Source organism: Ostrea edulis, chromosome 4 (genome assembly GCF_947568905.1).
Source record: "Ostrea edulis chromosome 4, xbOstEdul1.1, whole genome shotgun sequence".
NCBI lineage: Eukaryota > Metazoa > Mollusca > Bivalvia > Ostreida > Ostreidae > Ostrea > Ostrea edulis.
In genome coordinates, this window is record NC_079167.1 from 90,538,534 (window position 1) to 90,558,640 (window position 20,107).

Sequence of the window (20,107 nt, forward strand, 5' to 3'; positions counted from 1 at the left end):
ACATATCAACGCAGTAGTTCGGATGATCAGAATGTATAATTTTCATGTAATTCGGTCTATAATTAATTGTGTAATAAGTTGCATATTTGAAAATTCACCAGACATTGGTAAGGGTCAAAGGAAGTTTGTTTAGACATCTCCAGTTTTGGAAATTTAAATTTGATTTGAAATCAGGCTATCACCAAATAGACATCTGTAAAAGCAACTTACTTAATTTTCTTTCAGTTTGAAGAGTGAGTTCTATTGCTTTAATGTTTCACCTTTCAGTTTGACATCAGCACCGTACACCTTCACAAAGTGCTTAAGAGCCATTGCAAAATACTGGAGAACAAACGGTATCGAAATCATCTTATATCTAGATGATGATCTGGGATTCGTTAAAGACTTACAAACTTGTGTAAATGTATCTAATTTTGTGCAAGAAATCCTAGTTCAAGCAGGTTTGCTAATTTTGATGTATAATTTATATAGATAAATCTATTTTTCAGCCCATTCTGTGTTTAGAGTGGAAATAGGCTTGGTGTGGGACTTGCATTCATTTTTTCTTAGTATACCACAGATCTATAAGAATTGCAGAAACTAAATAAATGATTCAATCAAATTTCTTATTGACAGATTTTCTAATTTTACAGGTGGTGCCCTTGCAAAGGTGGTGGGAATTTTTTTTTCGGTGTCACCAGTTATTGCTAACATGACAAGTTTAATGACCAGACACATTTATTTAGCAATTGAAAGCAAAACCCACTGGGATCATTTGTTATGTGTTTTATTTCCAGAAGCAGTTATACAGTCAACTCTCGATAAACCGCCACCTTTTGTTCTTTTGAATTTATGGCATTATAACGAATTTGACGATGAATTGAATTTCCGCCATCTTGGGAAAAAAGAGATACTTTTCTTGTATATGTAAGAGTTATCTTTCCTTTATGTACAAACGTAATGTAAAAATATCTCGTAATTATTTTTCCAAATTTCTCTAGCGCGATTGAAATAGTTTTATCAATAATAAGGCTTCATTTCAAAACAAGATACATATTCACAGTATGTTTCAAGTTATTTAAGTAAACCTTGTCCAGTGTCGGTATTTAGCGCACCACGAGGTTGTTTCCTGGTAGGTAAGCCGTCATTAACTGGACGAAGATCAGATCGACAAGTATTTCAAAGCCAAATCTTTTGCAGCCAAAATATCACTCATCATCTTCCTTTTTGTGGACTTTTTGCATAAAACAGTAGAATAATTGGAGATTTCCTGTTGTGTACATTTCAGATGGTTTCCGTGGTATGTAATAATTTGCTTATTTTCTTAGAAATTAAACAGAAACCTCTTTCGTGGCGAAGCCATAGCTAAACTGAAATATTTTTCAATGAGATAAAAACAACAAGACTACGGTTATGTTGAGTAATGATCTTGTTTATTTAATACTGGGTACTTCCTGTCCAGGTGTATATATGCTGGAGATCGATAATGACCAATTTTCCGCATCATTGATCACGTGCACCCATGGCGGTTTATCGAGATAATTAACACTTTGATATAGACTTTTGTAATAAAAAGATCGTGGCAAATGGCGATAACAAATTTGGCGTTTCAACAAGAATTTTAAGTAATATGAGAGACGTTCTTAGAAAAATGTGGTGTCATAAAGAAAATGGCGATGAATTGAGTGGCGATAATTCGAGAAATAACTGTATTGGTATTGCAGTTTTAGACTCAGGCGGCCGTTTCACTAACCGATCGTAGATCTTAAACGTACGATTACGTTTAAGATCATTTGACCCGCACATATACGAGCGTTTCACGAAACCTATCGTAGTCGTAATACTTTTTACGATTGCGATTTACGTCTGACTTTTTAGAACTCTTTTCTCTATGAAGGTAGATTTAAAATTAATCCTACCACGGAAAGAAATATCCATTTATTATTTTCTTATGGTTTTAATCATATCTTTATCGTCTGCAGTAACCTGTGCAAGTTGTCAACAAAAATAATGGAAATTTTGAGCCCGATCTCTAGTGTAACGTAAAGAAAATTCCTAGAATGTTTACCATTGATAGGATAATTTTTATTGACTTTCATGTCACTAAAATTTTGGAAAAAATTATATATAAGAAATAACATAAAAGGTTTACATTTTAGAATTTTAAATGTCAAGTAAACTATGTTCAAAGAATAAAAGAAGAAGAAAATGAAATGATATTGAATAAAAAAAAAAAAAATAATAAAATTGAAATAAAATTGCACACAAGTATAGAAAATTTTATCCTGCATCAAACCATGGATATATACAAGAACTCCGGCGTTTAATCATTGTTGTAAAATACGCTATAACACTAATGACATATCTATTCACTTATTTGTATAAATTTCAAACAAATCATGGGCTCAATTTATTTTCCCCATGCGTTTGTATTTTATATATATTTTTTTCCGTTTAGGCACGTAAACATATGCTAACTTCTTTACGTGATGATGTATATTCCAGATCATTTATCAAAATTATTATTGATATTGCACTGTCGGTGAAGGGCTGCAAAATTTAGGCCTATATACTCGACGCTTTACGGCTATTGAGCATGGGGGGGGGGGGGGGGGGGGGGGGAATCTTTATTGTGCCACAACTGCTGTGACATGGGACCTCAGTGTTTGTAGTCTCATCCAAAGGACTGCCCCATTTAGTCGCCTCTTACGACAAGCAAGAGGTACTGAGGACCTATTCTAACCCGGATCCCCACGGGATTGCACTTTATAACAAGGGGTCAGAACCCCAAGGATCCGATAATGACCCGTCCCTTTTCTGTGTATACATATTGGTCTAGTTTGTATGTTTAATTTCTAACGACCTCCATAAAACTACAGAAACGTTCCACTTGCAGAATTGGGATTTTAACCCCTCTCCCATTGACAAATCATGTTATTATCATATTTTCCTTAAAATTTGTAAAAGTTTATCATTCGAATGTGTATGTAATATGCTAGCTGCAATAATGTAGCCCTCTCCGATTTTTTTTTTTTTTTGGGAGAGTATCCGGAAAACGTCAGAATAAAAAAAAATTGGATAGGGCTACATTATTGCAGCTAGTAATATGCAGTTAGTCACTTGTATCAAAGGTATTGATCCGACGAAGAAGAAAAAAAAAATAGCTGAGTATGTCGAATCGCAACGTCTCGGATTTAAATGAACTGTTTCTAAAGAAACTTAATTTCTGAACATGTCTATGAGAATTACTTGAATTCTGCCTAATGTTAAATATACATGTAATCTAACGGTGATGCAGGCACATGTAGCAATCCCCCTTCCCCATATTACTTTTCTAACAACTGTTCTCATTATCATTACATGCAAAGTTTGATATATGGACAATCCCCCCCCCCCTTCTCATTTTTTAAAATATGAATTCATTGCTTTTACATTTACTTCAGCAGACTGGTCACAGGGGCTAGGCCCGTTTTGGACCGAACTCTGTTTATGTGTGCGTAACAAAGAAGGACAACTTTAATTGATTTAGATTCGGGCTCGGACTGTACAATATTTTTGTGCAAAAGCAGACTGCAAGTCATTGTAATTGTTTTCTTCCTACAAAGTATAAACAAACTCACTCAGGTAAATACTACCACAAAATGATCTCAGGCAGGCCAGCACGGCGGCCATATTGCTCATTTACGTGTATGTAAGAGCACTTACAATAGCCCTGGACCACTCGTAGGGTTACGATCAGTACTGATCGTAAATCGTAACTTTTAGTGAAACGGTCATACGTGCTACGTTCACATTTAAGTCTAAGTTTACGATCTACGATCGTTTAGTGAAACGGCCGCCTGAACTCTTGTGTTTTCAGATGCAAGCGACATTGTGGCTGGTGCATTTACTGTAGATGTCAACAGGGGAAAAAATTCATAAAGCATGCTCAAAGCATGAATCTATGAAGAGTTGTATGTGAAGAGAACTCAAAGCTACATTGTATTCAGTTAGCCTTTACAATCATTTACAAATCATTTTGTGGGAAAAAGTTTATTTTGGCATACAGATAATCAAAATCATGTAAAATTAAAACAAAAATAGAACCAAAATACATCTACAAAAACTAGCACTTTTAATTTTTTCAAAATCCGTCAAAAACTTTCTTTCATATTTTCATTTTACTGTTTTGCGGATTAACACATCAAAGCAGATTAAATTTCTAACTTGGTCGATAATGAAGACTGGCAAACAGCTGGAATTTTTTTTTCAATTTTGTCTACGAGGTCTGGGGTCCTCGCACTATCAATAGGTTTGCCAGTGTTTGTGATACAAAGTTGAGTTGGTATCCGGAATCCAAGGCAGTTTTTGTAAGTGGTATTTAGTACATCATATTTTGTTTCTTCCTACTACGGATTTCACAGTCTTGTTGTATCTAGCAAGTCTTGGCAATCCTTGCAAATCTACAGGAACCTCTGATGAGACATTTTATGTGATCAGCTGGGTGCATAAAATGGCTGGACTTCCTGATCCGTGTTCATCTGAACTTTCTGCATCTGTTAGAGAAGGTTGCCACAGAACCATTGGGCAGCCAGTGTTAAAAACGAAAGATCCCATTATAACTGCCACACATGTATTCTTCCTGGCAGTGAATCGTGTTCTTATTTAGATATGAGAACGTGTTGCATGTGTTTAATAAGCTTCGCAAGTTTCTTTTAAGATTTTCAGAACTTGTTAATTTGAAAAGATTAGATATTTGTTTTCTAGATTATTCTTTGTCTCTTTTTATCTATAAAAGTAAGATGGATCATTATAGAGAGGGAAGTCGATCCTTATATCATGCACACAAGAAATTAATTTGTCCTGTAAGAATGACAATCTCGCAAACATTAGTGATCAATCTAATCAATTTTTGTTTAATAGGCCTATCACTCGCTGTAAAAGTTACCTATGTATTAAGAGGAGAAAAGTGTTTAATATCTTATATAGGAACATTCTTCTGGATGCTCTCACATTTCATGGGTAATTTAGATAAATCAAAATTCGGCTACATCGTCTTTGGGCCAGTGGTGCTACTGCTGTGGCTAATCAAGGTATTTGTGATCGAATATTGAAAAAAAAACCCTACAGGTGATGGAAATCAGATTCAGCTAAAGATAGTGATGTAGCATAAAATATTAAGCAACAACTTCTGGTTACAAAAAATTGGGTATATAAAGTGAGGGGGTCATTCTTTCTGCCTTTATTGTTCAAGGCCTCTTGCACGTACTAGCACGGGCAAGCCAGTTCCTACATTCATGTTAGAGTTTTTAATTTATAAATAATTTGTTTACTTAAATTGGTGAATAGTCTTAGAACAGAAATGTATTCATAAATGTCAAGATAAACACATGCTAGTGTTTATATTCCATGTTTTTAGGAGTCATTAAATAGTATAATGTTTTCGATTGGATATCATATAATATTAATAAAGGGTTAAATGATCTCGTGCAGAACAGGTAGTTTACCTGTGTCCTGATGCGAGAAATTTGAGGCATTCAATGTTTCACTGCTCTACGTGCAACAGACTCCTTCCCTATCCCTTAAATGTTCTTTATGTTTTGATTTAATTTGGTGGGTTTTTTTGTTTGTAGAATGTCGATACCACTTCAAAAGTAACGGAGTGATGTGCACAAATCTTTACTGTATATGCAATAAATCATAAGCTGTTGCACAAGCACAGGCGAGCCAGTTCTTATCTATGTGTTTGAATTTTAAGTTATGAATAATTAATGTTCGTCTGAACTGGTGAATAAGAATACAAGAGGCCCATGGGCCACATCGCTCACCTGAGTCACCTTGGCTCATATTTAAAGATTTTTCCTATATATTCGCATGTAAAACTTTGATCCCTATTGTGACCCCAACCTACTTCCAAGGGCCATGATTTTTTCAAAATTAAATCTGGACTATGTCAGGAAGCTTTCATGTGAATGTAAATTTTTCTGGCCCAATGATTTTTCAGAGGAAGATTTTAATGATTTCCCCATTATACTTGTATGTAAAAATTGATCCCCTATTATCGCCTCATCTTATCCCCGGGGGCCATGATTCTAACAAACTTGAATTTGCACTATGTCAGGAAGCTTTCATATAAATTTCAACTTTCCTGGACCAGTAAGTTTTTGAGAAGATTTTTAAAGATTTTCCCTATATATTTATATGTAAAACTTTTACCCCCATTGTGGCCCCATCCTATCCTCGGGGGCTATGATTTTAACAAACTTCAATTTGCACTATGTTAGGAAGCTTTCATGTAAATTTCCACTTTCTTGGCCCAGTAGTTTTCTTGAGAAGATTTTTCCTATATATTTGTATGTAAAACTTTGATCCCCTATTGTGGCCCCATCCTACTCCCGGGGGCCATGATTTTAACATACTTGAATCTGCATTATGTCAGGAAGCTTTCATGTAAATCTCAGCTTTTCTGGCTCAGTGGTTCTTGAGAAAAAGATTTTTCCTATTTATTTGTATGTAAAACTTTGATTCCCTATTGTGGCCCCATCCAACCCCCTGGGGCCACGATTTTATAAAAACAGAATCTGCACTATGTCAGGAAGCTTTCATATAAATTTCAGCTTTTCTGACCCAGTGGTTCTTGAGAAGAAGAATTTTAAATGACCCCACCCTATTTTTGCATTTTTGTGATTATCTCCCCTTTGAAAGGGACATGGCCCTTCATTTGAACAAACTTGAAAGCCCTTAACCCAAGGATGCTTTTGGCCAAGTTTGGTTAAAATTGGCCCAGTGGTTCTGGATAAAAAGTCAAAAATGTAAAAAGTTTACAGACAGACGGGCAGACGACGGACAACAGGCGCAGGGCTCGAAATTAGCGAGAAATACTCGCAAAATGCGAGTACATTTGAAAAATAGCGAGTAAAAATAGTGGACACTCGAAAATTTTAGCGAGTGGTGATTTACAAACTATGATCGTATCGTATCCGTTTTATACGGCAATGCGCCATTCGCTTTTCTTAAACTTGCACTCTGAATCATACAAACGCTTACATGAACGATCGATTTCAACAACCGTTTCTATCCGGATTTTTCGTTTACGATTTTTAAGAAACTCGGAGTCAAACAAATGCTTTAGAGGTCGGACATCGCATTATGATTGAAAAATACATGTGCCACGAGTCCTGTTCACCTATAGGGGTGATTAAATTGAATTCTAAGTATGAGGTTTTTGTTATTCATTGATCTAAGAAGAAAAAAAAAGTCGGAGTCTATGTTTTACCAAGTCTTCCGGTAGTTATTTTTATCAGAATCATGAGAATGTCCTATCTAAATTAATTCATTGTCATATTGAGGTCGGGTTGTAGTGATGACACGAGTGCACTGCTCACCGCGTAGACGATTATCAAAAAAGTCCATGGGGCTCATTATCGTGCTGCTTATAAAACCATGAGTCCCGGATGCGCTTTGAAAAATCACTAGTGACAACTCTGATGTGGCATGAAATTGGACCTGCGGTAAACAGGTTGTGGATTAGAGGTGCGATAATCAAGAGACCTAAACATGACTTACGTAACTTAGTGTCTTGTCCAAACGATGCCTGTTGACCCACAAGGCTCAGTAATGAATAATGATGGGGAAAATACATGTAATTGATTTAAAAAAAAAAAAAAACATGAAAAAAGAGCACTGCATCATTATTTTTATTTTAGCTTGTAGGTTTTCATTTTAACCTGTGGATTTTTTACCCACAGGCTAAAATTAGCCTGTGGTAGAAAAAGTTAATTTCTCAGGTGAGCTAATAAATAGTAGACAAAAGCATATGATTAATTCCCTTCAAAAAGTAAAGAATACTTGTTTTCCATACAAAAATTTGATATTATAGATGAAAATCAATAAATGATATGTCTTGTTTGATATGTAGTTTCTGCTCAATAACATATGTGGAAGATTGTATGATTGTGTTGTTTAACATACTGAGAATATTTCTTTCATATGGAGATATCATCTTAATTTGCAGGTTAATTTATCAAATCAATTGGATGAGGTTGTATTAGAAATTCAAACAGTTTATATCATATGCTCGGAATCAGAGATACTATAATTACCAATATTATCCAATCGATTAGATGTTGATAGAATGGAAATAGAACTTCAAACAAATTAAAATTCTAGAAAATATTCATTTTTATAACATTTATGAATTTTTTTAAAACTTAAATTCCGAAGCAGATATCATCTCCAACATTATGAAATTGATTGAATTTGATTAATGGAAATTCATATCAAAAGTTTTGAAAAATTAAAATTTCATTGAATCTTTCCAATTTTCTCTTCCATTCAGACACCAATCAAAAATATTATCAAAACAATATATATATATATATATATATATATATATATATATATATATATATGTTGATTAATGTGGATATTGAAACAATTTTAAAATTTAAAAAAAATCAAATTTCAACAGATCTTCAAAATTTTATCTTCAATCATAAGTTTTGAACCAAAGATACGATTGCAAATGTCATCGAATTGAATAGAAGTGATTTAGATTCAATTTAAACCGTTTAAAACATATGAAACTCTAACTTCATGAAATCTTTCATTATGTTTTTTTTAATTTTTGTTGCTTCTATCATGTAAATGGAATCTGTGGTATAATTCACCAATGCTATAAAATTGATTATAGATGTCATCAAAATGGATACTTGAACACTTTGAAATTTCTTGAAAAATCGTAATAAATCATTAAAATTCTCTCTCCCCACTCATATGTTTGGTACCTGAGAAATCAATCATTAATGAAAGACAAAGATAATGAACAGTGATCAATCCCATAAACCCACAAGGAATACAAAATAAACAATTGGGCAAACATGGACCCCTGGACACACCAGAGGTGGGATCAAGTACTTAGGAGGAGTAAGCATCCCGTCAACTGGTTACACCTGCCATGAGCAATATGTCTTGATCAGGTAATCCATAGTCAAAATCAGTGTGCCAAGAAAAACCTCACAATCGGTATGAAATAAATGTTATCCAATCGATAGGATGCAGTTATAATTCAAATTATAATGATTTAAAATTTTTGAAAAATTGAAATTTCATTGAATCTTTCCAATTTTCTTTTACGTTCAAAATCAGATATTTCTAATTGCCAACACTATCAAATTAATTCAATGTGATTATAATGGATATTCAAATAGTTTACGGGGTCATATGAAGGTCGCGATGGTAAATGGCATTTTCAAATGACAATACATATATATGTATACAAACATTATAATTCTTGGTAAAATAGTAAGATATGACAAGGACAAGTTAATGCTAAATCTAACTAAGAATTTGACCTTGAGATAATTATCCAAGGTCACATGAAGGCCACAATGGTAAATGACACATCTCATTATGATAATGTATCTACATGTCAAATATCAGAATCCCATGTGAAATATGGTACATAAGATATGGCAAGGACATGATTTGGATAAATTTTTATAGTACAGTCTGAGGACAAGATTTCACTATGTCACAAGAATGAAGGAGAGACATAATAAAGTTCTGCACTCCAGGATAGTAGAACTATTCCCCTGAGTAGTAAATATGCTATCCAACCCCTCTAAAGAACTAATTATTATACAACTGCAGGCATATTTTAGTGCCAAAAGGCAATTTACTGTGATTTGATTGGTTATACTCAGATTATATAAGTTCTCAAATAAGCCAAATGTACTCAAATAATGGAATCATCTGGAAACCGTAAATCTTATGAAATATACAGTGTTGTTGAAAGAGAATATATTGATGGGTTAAATTGCAAGTTGATTGCTAATTTCATTTAAGTACTGTTACTTTCTCTAAATGCATATCAGCCTTCACCATTCAAAATGGAAATCTTATCATATCATATCTATAAAAAAAAGAAGAAGAAAAAAGACACCAGTATAATACTTGTGCTGTGCTGATTTGTTGGATAAAGCAAACGTTTATCCAATGGATGACACAAGAGATTAATAGAATCCTTCATTAGTACGAGTGTGGGATAGGGAAATTCCACCGAGGGGACAAGATTCTTCTTCCAGAGGTGAAATTTCCCTATCCCACACGAGTAAATAATGAAGGATTATTTTTCTCACATTTTACCTACAGTTTAGTGCATAAATTTTGGAGCTTTAAGAAAATTCTAAATTATTAAAATTTGTTGCAAAAACTAATTAGATATATAGGCAGAAAGCATAACCGAAAACGATTTACACTGTAAGTGTAAACTAAAAAACCCAAGGTTATCCACCAGAAAGCTATACTACATTAAAATTTAAAGAAAACAATGCAAAATATTTTTACTTCACCGTGTAACGTAAATCAGAGAAAATATATGATGTCACAATCAAATGACGTTGCAGCAGTGTGAGACAGAAAAACCTCACATGGCTGTCTCACGAGTAAAGTCGACCTCACACTGGTGATAATGTGAGAAACTATACCCTAGCTAACATAGCCATTTGATAAATATATTAGTACCTCATACATGTGGGGTATATCACCCATCATTAGGTATATCTTTGCTTTTAGTTATCCAAAATCTGCTGAATGAAGATATTTTTGGATGTTGTGTAGATTTATTAAGATCAAACAAGATGCAACCTTAAAGAAAGTTAAATCAGTGGTATGGACAGAGGAAGAAATTCAAAAGTACTAAGTATAAGATAAGCAAGCTGGCAGGACATATCCCCTCACAATGAGTGTCCACAAGCTTTTAAATGAAATCCCATAGTAACCTTAACCTTTCACCTTTCGATTCCAAAATCAATAGGGTAAATCCTCTCTAGATAACTGAGCTACCTAGGTAGAATCAAATCAATCAAGCACAAGAGATGTTTGTAAAACACATATGCCCCCCCCCCCCCCCCCCCCCCCCATGGTGCAAAATTGAAAAGGGTTATACACACACATAATTTAATTGAGAGTAGTATCATCAATTCAAAATATTGAGCAGACAATATCTTCCTATGTCAAGAGTGCATTGACCATATGACCTAAAAATCAATAGGGGTCATAAACTCCTGAAGATTTACCAGTGTACCAAGTTTGATGTCTGTCAAGCAAAGGGTTCTCAAGATATTGAACGGACAGTATATTCCTATGTCCAGTTTGACCCTTGACCTTTGACCAGATGACCTCAAAATCAATAGGAGTCATCTTTTCCTTAAGACGTACCAAGTTTGATGTCTGTCAAGCAAAGGGTTCTCAAGATATTGAGCGGACAGTATATTCCTATGTCCAGTTTGACCCTTGACCATGCAACCTCAAAATAAATAGGTGTCATCTTCTTCTGATGATGTACCAGTGTAGCAAGTTTAATGTCTGTCAAGCAAAGGGTTCTCAAGATATTGAGCAGACAGTATATTCTAATGTCCAGTTTGACCCTTGACCATGTGATTTGAAAATCAAGAGGGCTCATCTTCTCCTGAAGATGTACCAGTGTACCAAGTTTGATGTCTGTCAAGTAAAGGGTTCTCAAGATATTGAGCGGACAGTATATTCCTATGTCCAATTCAACCCTTGACCTTTGACTATGTGACCTCAAAATCAATAGATGCCATCTTCTCCTGATGATGTACCAGTGTACCAAGTTTGATGTCTGTCAAGCAAAGGGTTCTTAAGATATTGAATGGACAGTATATTCCTATGTCCAGTTCGACCCCTGACCTTTGACTAAGTGACCTCAAAATCAATAGGTGTCGTCTTCTCATGATGATGTACCAGCTAGTGTACCAAGTTTGATGTCTGTCAAGCAAAGGGTTCTCAAGATATTGAGCAAACAGTATATTCCAATGTCCAGTTTGACCCTTGACCTTTGACCATGTGACCTCAAAATCAATAGGGGTCATATTCTTCTAAAGATATACCAGTGTACCAAGTTTCATGTCTGTCAAGCAAGGTTCTCGAGACATTGAGTGGTCAATATATTCCTATGTCCAGTTTGACCCTTGACCAGGTGATCTCAAAATCAATAGGGGTCATCTACTACTTAAGATGTACCAGTGTACCAAGTTTGATGTCTGTCAAGCAAAGGGTTCTAAAGATACTGAGCGGACAGTATATTTGTATGTCCAGAGTAGGCTGACCCTTGACCTTTAACCTTTTGACCTGAAAAACAATAGGGGTCCTCTTCTTTTCATAACCAACCCACATATAAAATATCATTACGATCAAGTGAATGGTTCTCCAGATATTGAGTGGACAACATGTGGTCTACAGACCGACCAACCGACCGACAGGTGCAAACCAATATGCCCCTCTTCTTTGAAGGGGAGCATAAAAATATGTGGCCTGTAGTGTGTCCACAAGCTTTTTCTATGAAGTCCCGTTGTGACCTTGATCTTTTGACCGTAAAATCCAATAGGGTTCTCCCTCCTTGATAATAAAGCAACATGTGTATTATCATATCGAGCATAAAAATGTGACGTAGAGTGTTTACGAGCTCAGTGTTACACACACTAACCCACACACAATCAGGCCTGTCACATGTGCCCTCTCACAATGAATTGCAAGGGGATCATAAAACATACATAAAAGTGTGATTTTAAACTTGTTGAAATGGTGTGTGTATTTGCTCTACAAACCCTCTCAAATATATCTCCTATTTCAACTTGTTGGACATTGCAAATATAGAATAACATAATTATGTACACATCCTCTATACATACTCAGTAATTAATGAGTATCAAACCATTTAATGACTAAATTATGTTTGTAAAGAACAAGATACGGTTGTATACATAAAAAGGCCCAAAAATTTTCTCTCTATAAAATGTGTCTGGAATTAACCTTAATCAGCGTTTTAAGAAAGTAAAATAAATGCCAGGTATACTATGTCAACAAAATCAGAATGATAGTCCTAAACGGATAGCATTATGACATCATGAATAAGACATTTCCCGCCTTTTTCTCAAAATAAGCCTGAAAACTGTTAAATGTCATACAAATTATTGCTCAGGAAAAGATGTACGCATTTGTCGAGCAAAATGAAAATGATATATATTGTGTATTATTTTGAGATGAAAAACATGCTTCAATATGAATTTGCTCGACGCATGCGCTGTATGTTTTCTGAAAGGAAAACCACCTGACTTTGTGGATATTTTCATTGAAAATGGCATTTTTGCAATTTTATGCCGACTTCAAGCTCTCGTCATATGACACAAATCATTTTGCTGATCAAACTGTGCAAATTTTAGGTTTGCTAATCTATTCCTAAATTGAATACCAGGATTTGAGCTCCAAGTGAAATCATCAATATTTTGGGCTAGATGACTTTAGAAACTGTACCTACTTCTTAGCTCTGTTGATGCTATCCAAAACTTTCAAAGGAAAAATAAGTCCAAGATTTACATCTTTGACTACACTTGTACCAATAAATAGGTCACAAATATCAATTATAATTTTCAATTTCAAATCTGAAAACTAAAATCATTTTGAAAACTGAAAAAAACATTTTAGTTTCACAATTTATTATTTGTTAGTTGCTTTTTAATAGAAAAGAAAATTAATCCTGCAGTTGGCAAAAAAAACAAAACTTTATTTAGATTTGGCTCATTATTTAAATATGTAAAAGAATAGACACAAGTTATACAAAGATTTAAGCTGATGATCAAAACTCAATGATCCTGCAGTAGGCTTTTGACCTTGACCTTAAATTTACTACAATTCAACAGATAGTTTCTTGGATCATTTATTTAAATACGGATTTAGAAATCTGTTGGTTGAGAAAATGGAATTGGTTCTTGTTATGTAAGGTCAAAGTCAAACAATATCTTACCTGATGAGAGGTTTTTACAAGTCCCTAGAATCAAACTAAAGAATGTAACAATGGCAAAATCTTACCTGAAGTATTTACACGTGGCTAGACCCAAACCAAAGACTGTAACGAAGGCACATATCATAGCCCATAGCAGAATATTGTCTGAGGCCTGTTCCACAGACACACCTACAACATGATCAAAATATGTTAGATAAGGAGGATGTAGATATATCTTACTAGATGACCTCCATTCTACAGAGATCTCAAATATAATGACCACAAAACTTCCTAGACACTTAATTTCCAAAATCACAGAGACGAAACCAGTAAGGCCTGCACTAGCTGTCATCTTTGCTAGCTCAGCTGGTAAGGACAAAATATCAGCCCCTTTACAAGCAGAAATTCCAATGCAAAGGAAAGATTCAAGAATTTCTTAAGTTTCTGTCATGTTGACAGAACAATTAGTTGAGACCTAAATTCGATAATGAAAACTAATCAAATTATTTTCACTTGCTGGATTCTCTCTAAAACATTATTTTTTATATCATATTTTAAAAGCACTTGTCTTACGGGACAATTAAGTGACAATGATTTTCCATCCCCAAAGATTGACACAGACTGTTTTAGCAATTGCTTAAAACAGGTACCCTTCCCAGAAAATTGCTTTCTACAGTCTCCATAGGTATAATAAACGTCACGATTAAAGCCTCATCACTAGCTGCAAGAGTGTGTTAATTCAATCGACCCTGAATGACGATTTACTGATGAAAAAGCTACATATACTATACATGTATCTTGTACCTAAACACTCAAGCGTTAAACACAGCTATATATGATTTGGCTTTATGAAAATTCAAGTGAAATCATCGATTTTTGAAATATGTTTCATTCAAATTTTAGAAATCTTATGTTAAATCATTTTCTTGATATCACAGTTTGCTTAAACATGGGGTACTACTATCCACTTTGTATCAAAATTTTAACCCCCTGAAACATGATTAAAAGTATTAGCCAAGCAACTAGGGAAACGTCCCCACAATGAATACATCCATCAGGTGCTCTATCACCGAACTACCTGTATCTGGTCAGCTGAATCGACATAGTTGGTATATCCACCCTATAAATTTTTTTTCTGGACTGGGAGATATCATGTGCCATAGAATATGCTGTAAACTAAATAACATTTTAAATAAGATTGCTATCTACACGTAGCCATGTCCCGGCCCCTACGCCGCAAAAAAGGTTGAAGCACAAAAGTCCCATAACTCCTGTAAAATTTGTCAAATCAAAATGATGGTGCAATATGATCAACTACATGTAGTGACTAACAATTCTACAAAATTTGAACAAAATCCGTTGAGCAGTTTCTGAGAAGTTGCGTCCACAAAATGTTCCTATAATGTAGCAAAGATGTACAAATTCAACAAAGTCCCATAACTCTGTAAAAATTGTCATATCAAAATGGCGGTGTAATATGATCAACTACACATGGTGGCTAACAATCCTACAAAATCTGTTGAGTGGTTTCTGAAGAGTTGCGTCCACAAAATGAAGTGGGATGGACACCAGTATTTCTTTGTCCCCTTCTGCATTGCGGTGGGGGACAAAAATCCAAGTCCCACAACTCCGTAACTACAAAACTGATAAAATCTGAAAATCAAAAGGGGTCCTCCTCTTCCTAATCTGAGCATTACTTTTTAAATTCTATGAAACTCTTCTCAAGTAATTGTGTGCCATTGAAAGTGCAATTATCTTTAATATCAAAAACTTCTTCCAATAACTCTACAAGGGCAAAGCCGATAAATCTGAAAATCAAAAGGGGCCAGTCTTCCTGGGGGAAGGCTCACTCTAGAGCCAGACCCCCCATTAATGATGATTTTAATAATACATGCTTTATCATTAAACACGAAAATTGCTAAAACACAAAGATTTTCAAAGTAAAATCAGGATGACAATCCCCTGTGAAAAAGTGGCACAAAAATGTTCATCCTTCATCAACCGTATGTTTCAACACAGTAAAGAAAAACTTCCAATCCCTGGTGTTATTTAAAGAGAAAGTTCAGACTCGTACCATGGAAACCAAGTTTCAAGCGATTGTCGATGCCGAGAATGGAACAGACAGTAAAGCAACCATCCCTAAGAAATACGAAATCTCCCCAACACATTGTCAACATGGACCAAGAATCCTAGAAAAGATCAAAGATGCTTATGAAAAGAGTAGTTTTGGACCTTAAAGGAAGAAGATGAGAAAGGCAACTTTCAATGACACAAATCCAGTAGTTCTCCAATGGTTCAAGACTTCCAGAGACCAGAATGTCCCAGTATCCGGGCCCCTTCTCATCACCAAAGCACAAGGGTTTGTTTCTCAACTTGGCGATGAGTTTGTGTACCGGTGAGTGATTTGAATGCTTTAAAAACAACATCATACCATCTCCTTTAAATGTGTGTGGTACATCAAGGGCAGTAGACAACAGTGCAACGTTAATTAACATGAGAGTAGTCTTCTACTTCTACTTCAGCGAAGTCCTATTCATATATTTAAACCTAATAAAATGGGCCCATTTTTTTTCACGTTTTACTCAACCAAATTCTTTGAGTTTAAAAGCTAAGATTGCCATGGTGACAAAAACAGTAAAGAGCAATTAACTACAGGTTTGCATCATTATGGGTTCTAAAAAGATCTTGTTATCAGGAATTTAAAAGCCACACATGTTTTTAAAACAACAAAACCTTGCTAATCTCTTGAAAGGCAAACAAACAAGAGGCCCATGGGCCACATCACTCACCTGAGTCACCTTGACCATGCCATTGTTCAGCTGTTGTGATTTCTATAAGATTTTTTTTAGCAATTATCCTTATTCCCATGAACATTTTTTACCCTATATTGCGGCTCCAACCTAGCCCAAAAAGATCACAACATAACTGAAAATGAATTCATATAACACAGAGATGCATCAGCATCAATATGACTATCACGATCTTGCTGTTCTGGATAAGACCAAGGTCACAAGGTCATAGTATGTTATGAAGATCTTGCCATAAGAAATCTATATACAGAATATGAAAGACCTACCTTAAGTAGTTCAGGAGATATTACAAGAGGCTCATGGGCCACATCGCTCACCTGAGTCACCTTGGCTCATATTTGAAGATTTTTCCTATATATTCGTATGTAAAACTTTGATCCCTATTGTGGCCCCATCCAACCCCCAGGGGCCAGGATTTTTTCAAAATTGAATCTGGACTATGTCAGGAAGCTTTCATGTGAATGTAAACTTTTCTGGCCCCGTGATTTTGCAGAAGAAGATTTTTAATGATTTTCCCCATTATATTTTATGTAAAAAATTTATCCCCTACTGTCGAGGAAACCTCCGGGGGTCAGGATTTTAAGATACTCGAATCTGCACTATGTCAGGAAGCTTTCATGTAAATTTCAACTTTCCTGGACAGTATAGTTTTTGAGAAGATTTTTAAAGATTTTCACTTTATATTTGCATGCAAAACTTTGATCCCCCCTTGTGGCCCCATCCTACCCCTGGGGGACCATGATTTTAACAAACTTAAATAAAAGCTTTCATGTAAATATCAGCTTTACTGGCTCAGTGGTTCTTGAGAAGAAGCTTTTTAAAGATTTTCCCTATATATTTGTATGTAAAACTTTGATCCCCTATAATGACCCCATCATATCCCTGGGGGCCATGATTTTAACATACTTGAATCTACATTATGTCAGGTAGCTTTCATGTAAATCTCAACTTTTCTGGCTCTGTAGTTCTTGAGAAGAAGATTTTTAAAGATTTTTTTTATATATTTGTATGTAAAACTTTGATCCCCTATTGTGGCCCCATCATACCCCGGGGGGCATGATTTTTTCAAAATTGAATCTGGACTATGTCAGGAAGCTTTCATGTAAATCTCAGCTTTTCTGGCTCAGTGGTTCTTGAGAAGAAGATTTTTAAAGATTTTTCCTATATATTTGCATGTAAAACTTTGATCCCCTATTGTAGCCCCATCATACCCCTGGGGCCATGGTTTTAACAAACTTGAATCTGCACTATGTCAGAAAGCTTTAATGTAAATTTCAGCTTTTCTGGCCCAGTGGTTCTTGAGAAGAAGATTTTTAAATCACCCCACCCTATTTTTCCATTTTTGTGATTATCTCCCCTTTGAAATGGACATGGCCCTTCATTTGAACAAACTTGAAAGCCCTTTACCCAAAAATGCTTTTGGACAAGTTTGGTTGAAATTGGCCCAGTGGTTCTGGAGGAAAAGTCGAAAATGTAAAAAGTTTACGGACAGACGGATGGACAGATGACGGACAACAAACAGGTGATCAGAACAGCTCATTTTAGCTTTCATTTCAGGTGAGCTAAAAAAGGTGAGGCTTTTGGGGTGTGGTTTTTAAAGTAGGTCAAACAGATTTTTATTAAAAGCAAGCAAAACTTCCAGGTCAAGGTCACGAGACCAAACACCAAGGTCTTGCCATAAAGAACCTATATATACAAAATATGAAAGCCTAGCTACCTTAAATAGTTCAGGAGATACGGATAGGTCTGGGATTTTTATTAAAAGTATGTCAAACTCCAAGGTCAAAAGTTTTAACACCATTGTGTACAAAGTATTGCCATAAAAAAAATCTATATACAAAATTGCTTCCCCTCCCTCCTTCTCATATGTCAAAATACACCAAGGTGCAGCATATGATTATGTAAAATGTACACCATGTACAAAAAGGTGCATATTGATGGAATTTAAATCACATACCAATTTTCTGCTTCCTAAATCATAACATGATGTAAAAAATCGAGATGTTTCCTTCAGCTTTGCTGGCAAATTCTGAGACTAAAAATTGTGCATTTCATGATGCATACACATAGTACTTCAAAATATATTGCATACCAAAATTATGTAGGCTTTCCTTTAAGACAAGTCACTTATTTTTCTATACTGCATGAATGTGAGCTGGACAGTGTACTTTAATAGATCATTATAAAGCCTATAGACTGTCAAGTTCAAAGAAACTGGAACATGAACATATAAAGTTCTCCAATTCCTTAAAGTAGAAAGATCATACAATACTCTCCTAAAATTTACATAACTCTTTCAGACGATGTTATTGCTAAAAAGAAGAAAAAAAACACTTAAGTGTTGTGATTGCAGCCTCCAAGTCCTTTACTTTGAACCCGACCCCAATAGCTAGATGATACCAGACAGACACTGAGAAGCAGGATATCAGGCCCACATAAAGGGAAGGTATCTCCGTCTCAGTTATAATCATTTATTTACCAAGTTTGTGATTTAAAACCCATAATAGACAGGCAGCAGAGATTAATTGATTGGGATCAGGCAACTCATGCATACAATGAAAAACATCAGACAGCTGTGTGCAGTGTTCATAACATCCAGACAGGGTACATTAGCAAGGTACACATGAAAACAATGCAGTCAATATCAGTTAGGTTAGCCATCGCTTCAAAAAATACCCTGCCACACAATCATCTTTGAGTTTTGGATTACATGCATTCATTAAAATGAAACATATCAATAATTTCTTTGGAAATACTATGGCTAGTTTGTCAATACAACCTATCATTGGGTCAAATGCTGTCTGACGTGTTTCATACCAATTGTTAGACCGTTCTTGGCACACTGATTTTGACTACGGATAACTCTGTTTACCTGATCAGGATATAGGGCTCACAGCGGGTGTGACCGGTCGACAGGGAATGCTTACTCCTCCTAGGCACCTGGTCCCACCACTGGTATGTCCAGGGGTCCTGTTTGCCCAACTATCTATTTTGCTTATAGAAGTTATGAGATTGATCAGTGTTCGTTTTTTTCACCTTTCATGGCACACAATTATTTACCAAAAGAAAGTCCTGGGTCTCTGTCCTCATCATTGGGTCACCTTAACCATACAGAGATTAAAAACTCATCAACAATTTTTTAAATTTTCAATGGGAAGACTTGATATTCCTATTCTGGCTCTCCTCTATCCCCCGGTTCATTGTGTGAACAAACTTGAATCTACACTACATAAGGATGCTGGCAAATCAATTTGACAAACTGTGGTTCTTCTGAAGTTTTCTTTAAATCCCCTATTGTGCTCCTGCTCTGACCCTTGGGTCTCTGGCATCAGCCTTGGATTTTTCAAAAAATTCTTAAACTTAAGTTTGTGTTTTCTTTTATTCCAGCAGTCAAACTCAGAGACAATTTAAGTTTTGACTTAAGTTTCTTTCAAGAAATCCAACCCAGCAAACTTGAATCTAACATCTAACACCAGTAGAAAGATCTTGCACACTTATTTTACCATAGAGGTTCTTGAGAAGATTTCTAATGAAA

The 20,107-nt window shown here is 35.2% G+C and overlaps 1 protein-coding gene across 5 annotated transcripts in view; it reads right to left on the minus strand.

Moving 5' to 3' along the window:
- The window catches only part of LOC125668460 (receptor-type tyrosine-protein phosphatase kappa-like), a 184,206-nt gene that overhangs the window by 83,435 nt on the left and 80,664 nt on the right, over window positions 1-20,107 (minus strand). For 3 of the 5 annotated variants that reach the window (XM_048902659.2, XM_048902660.2, XM_048902661.2), the window contains one exon: window positions 13,849-13,951. In XM_048902659.2, the coding sequence (XP_048758616.2) occupies window positions 13,849-13,951 (103 nt within the window). Of the gene's footprint in view, window positions 1-13,848; window positions 14,342-20,107 lie in introns of those variants that run through there. The other 2 variants (XM_056164259.1, XM_056164260.1) reach the window with 2 other exon arrangements.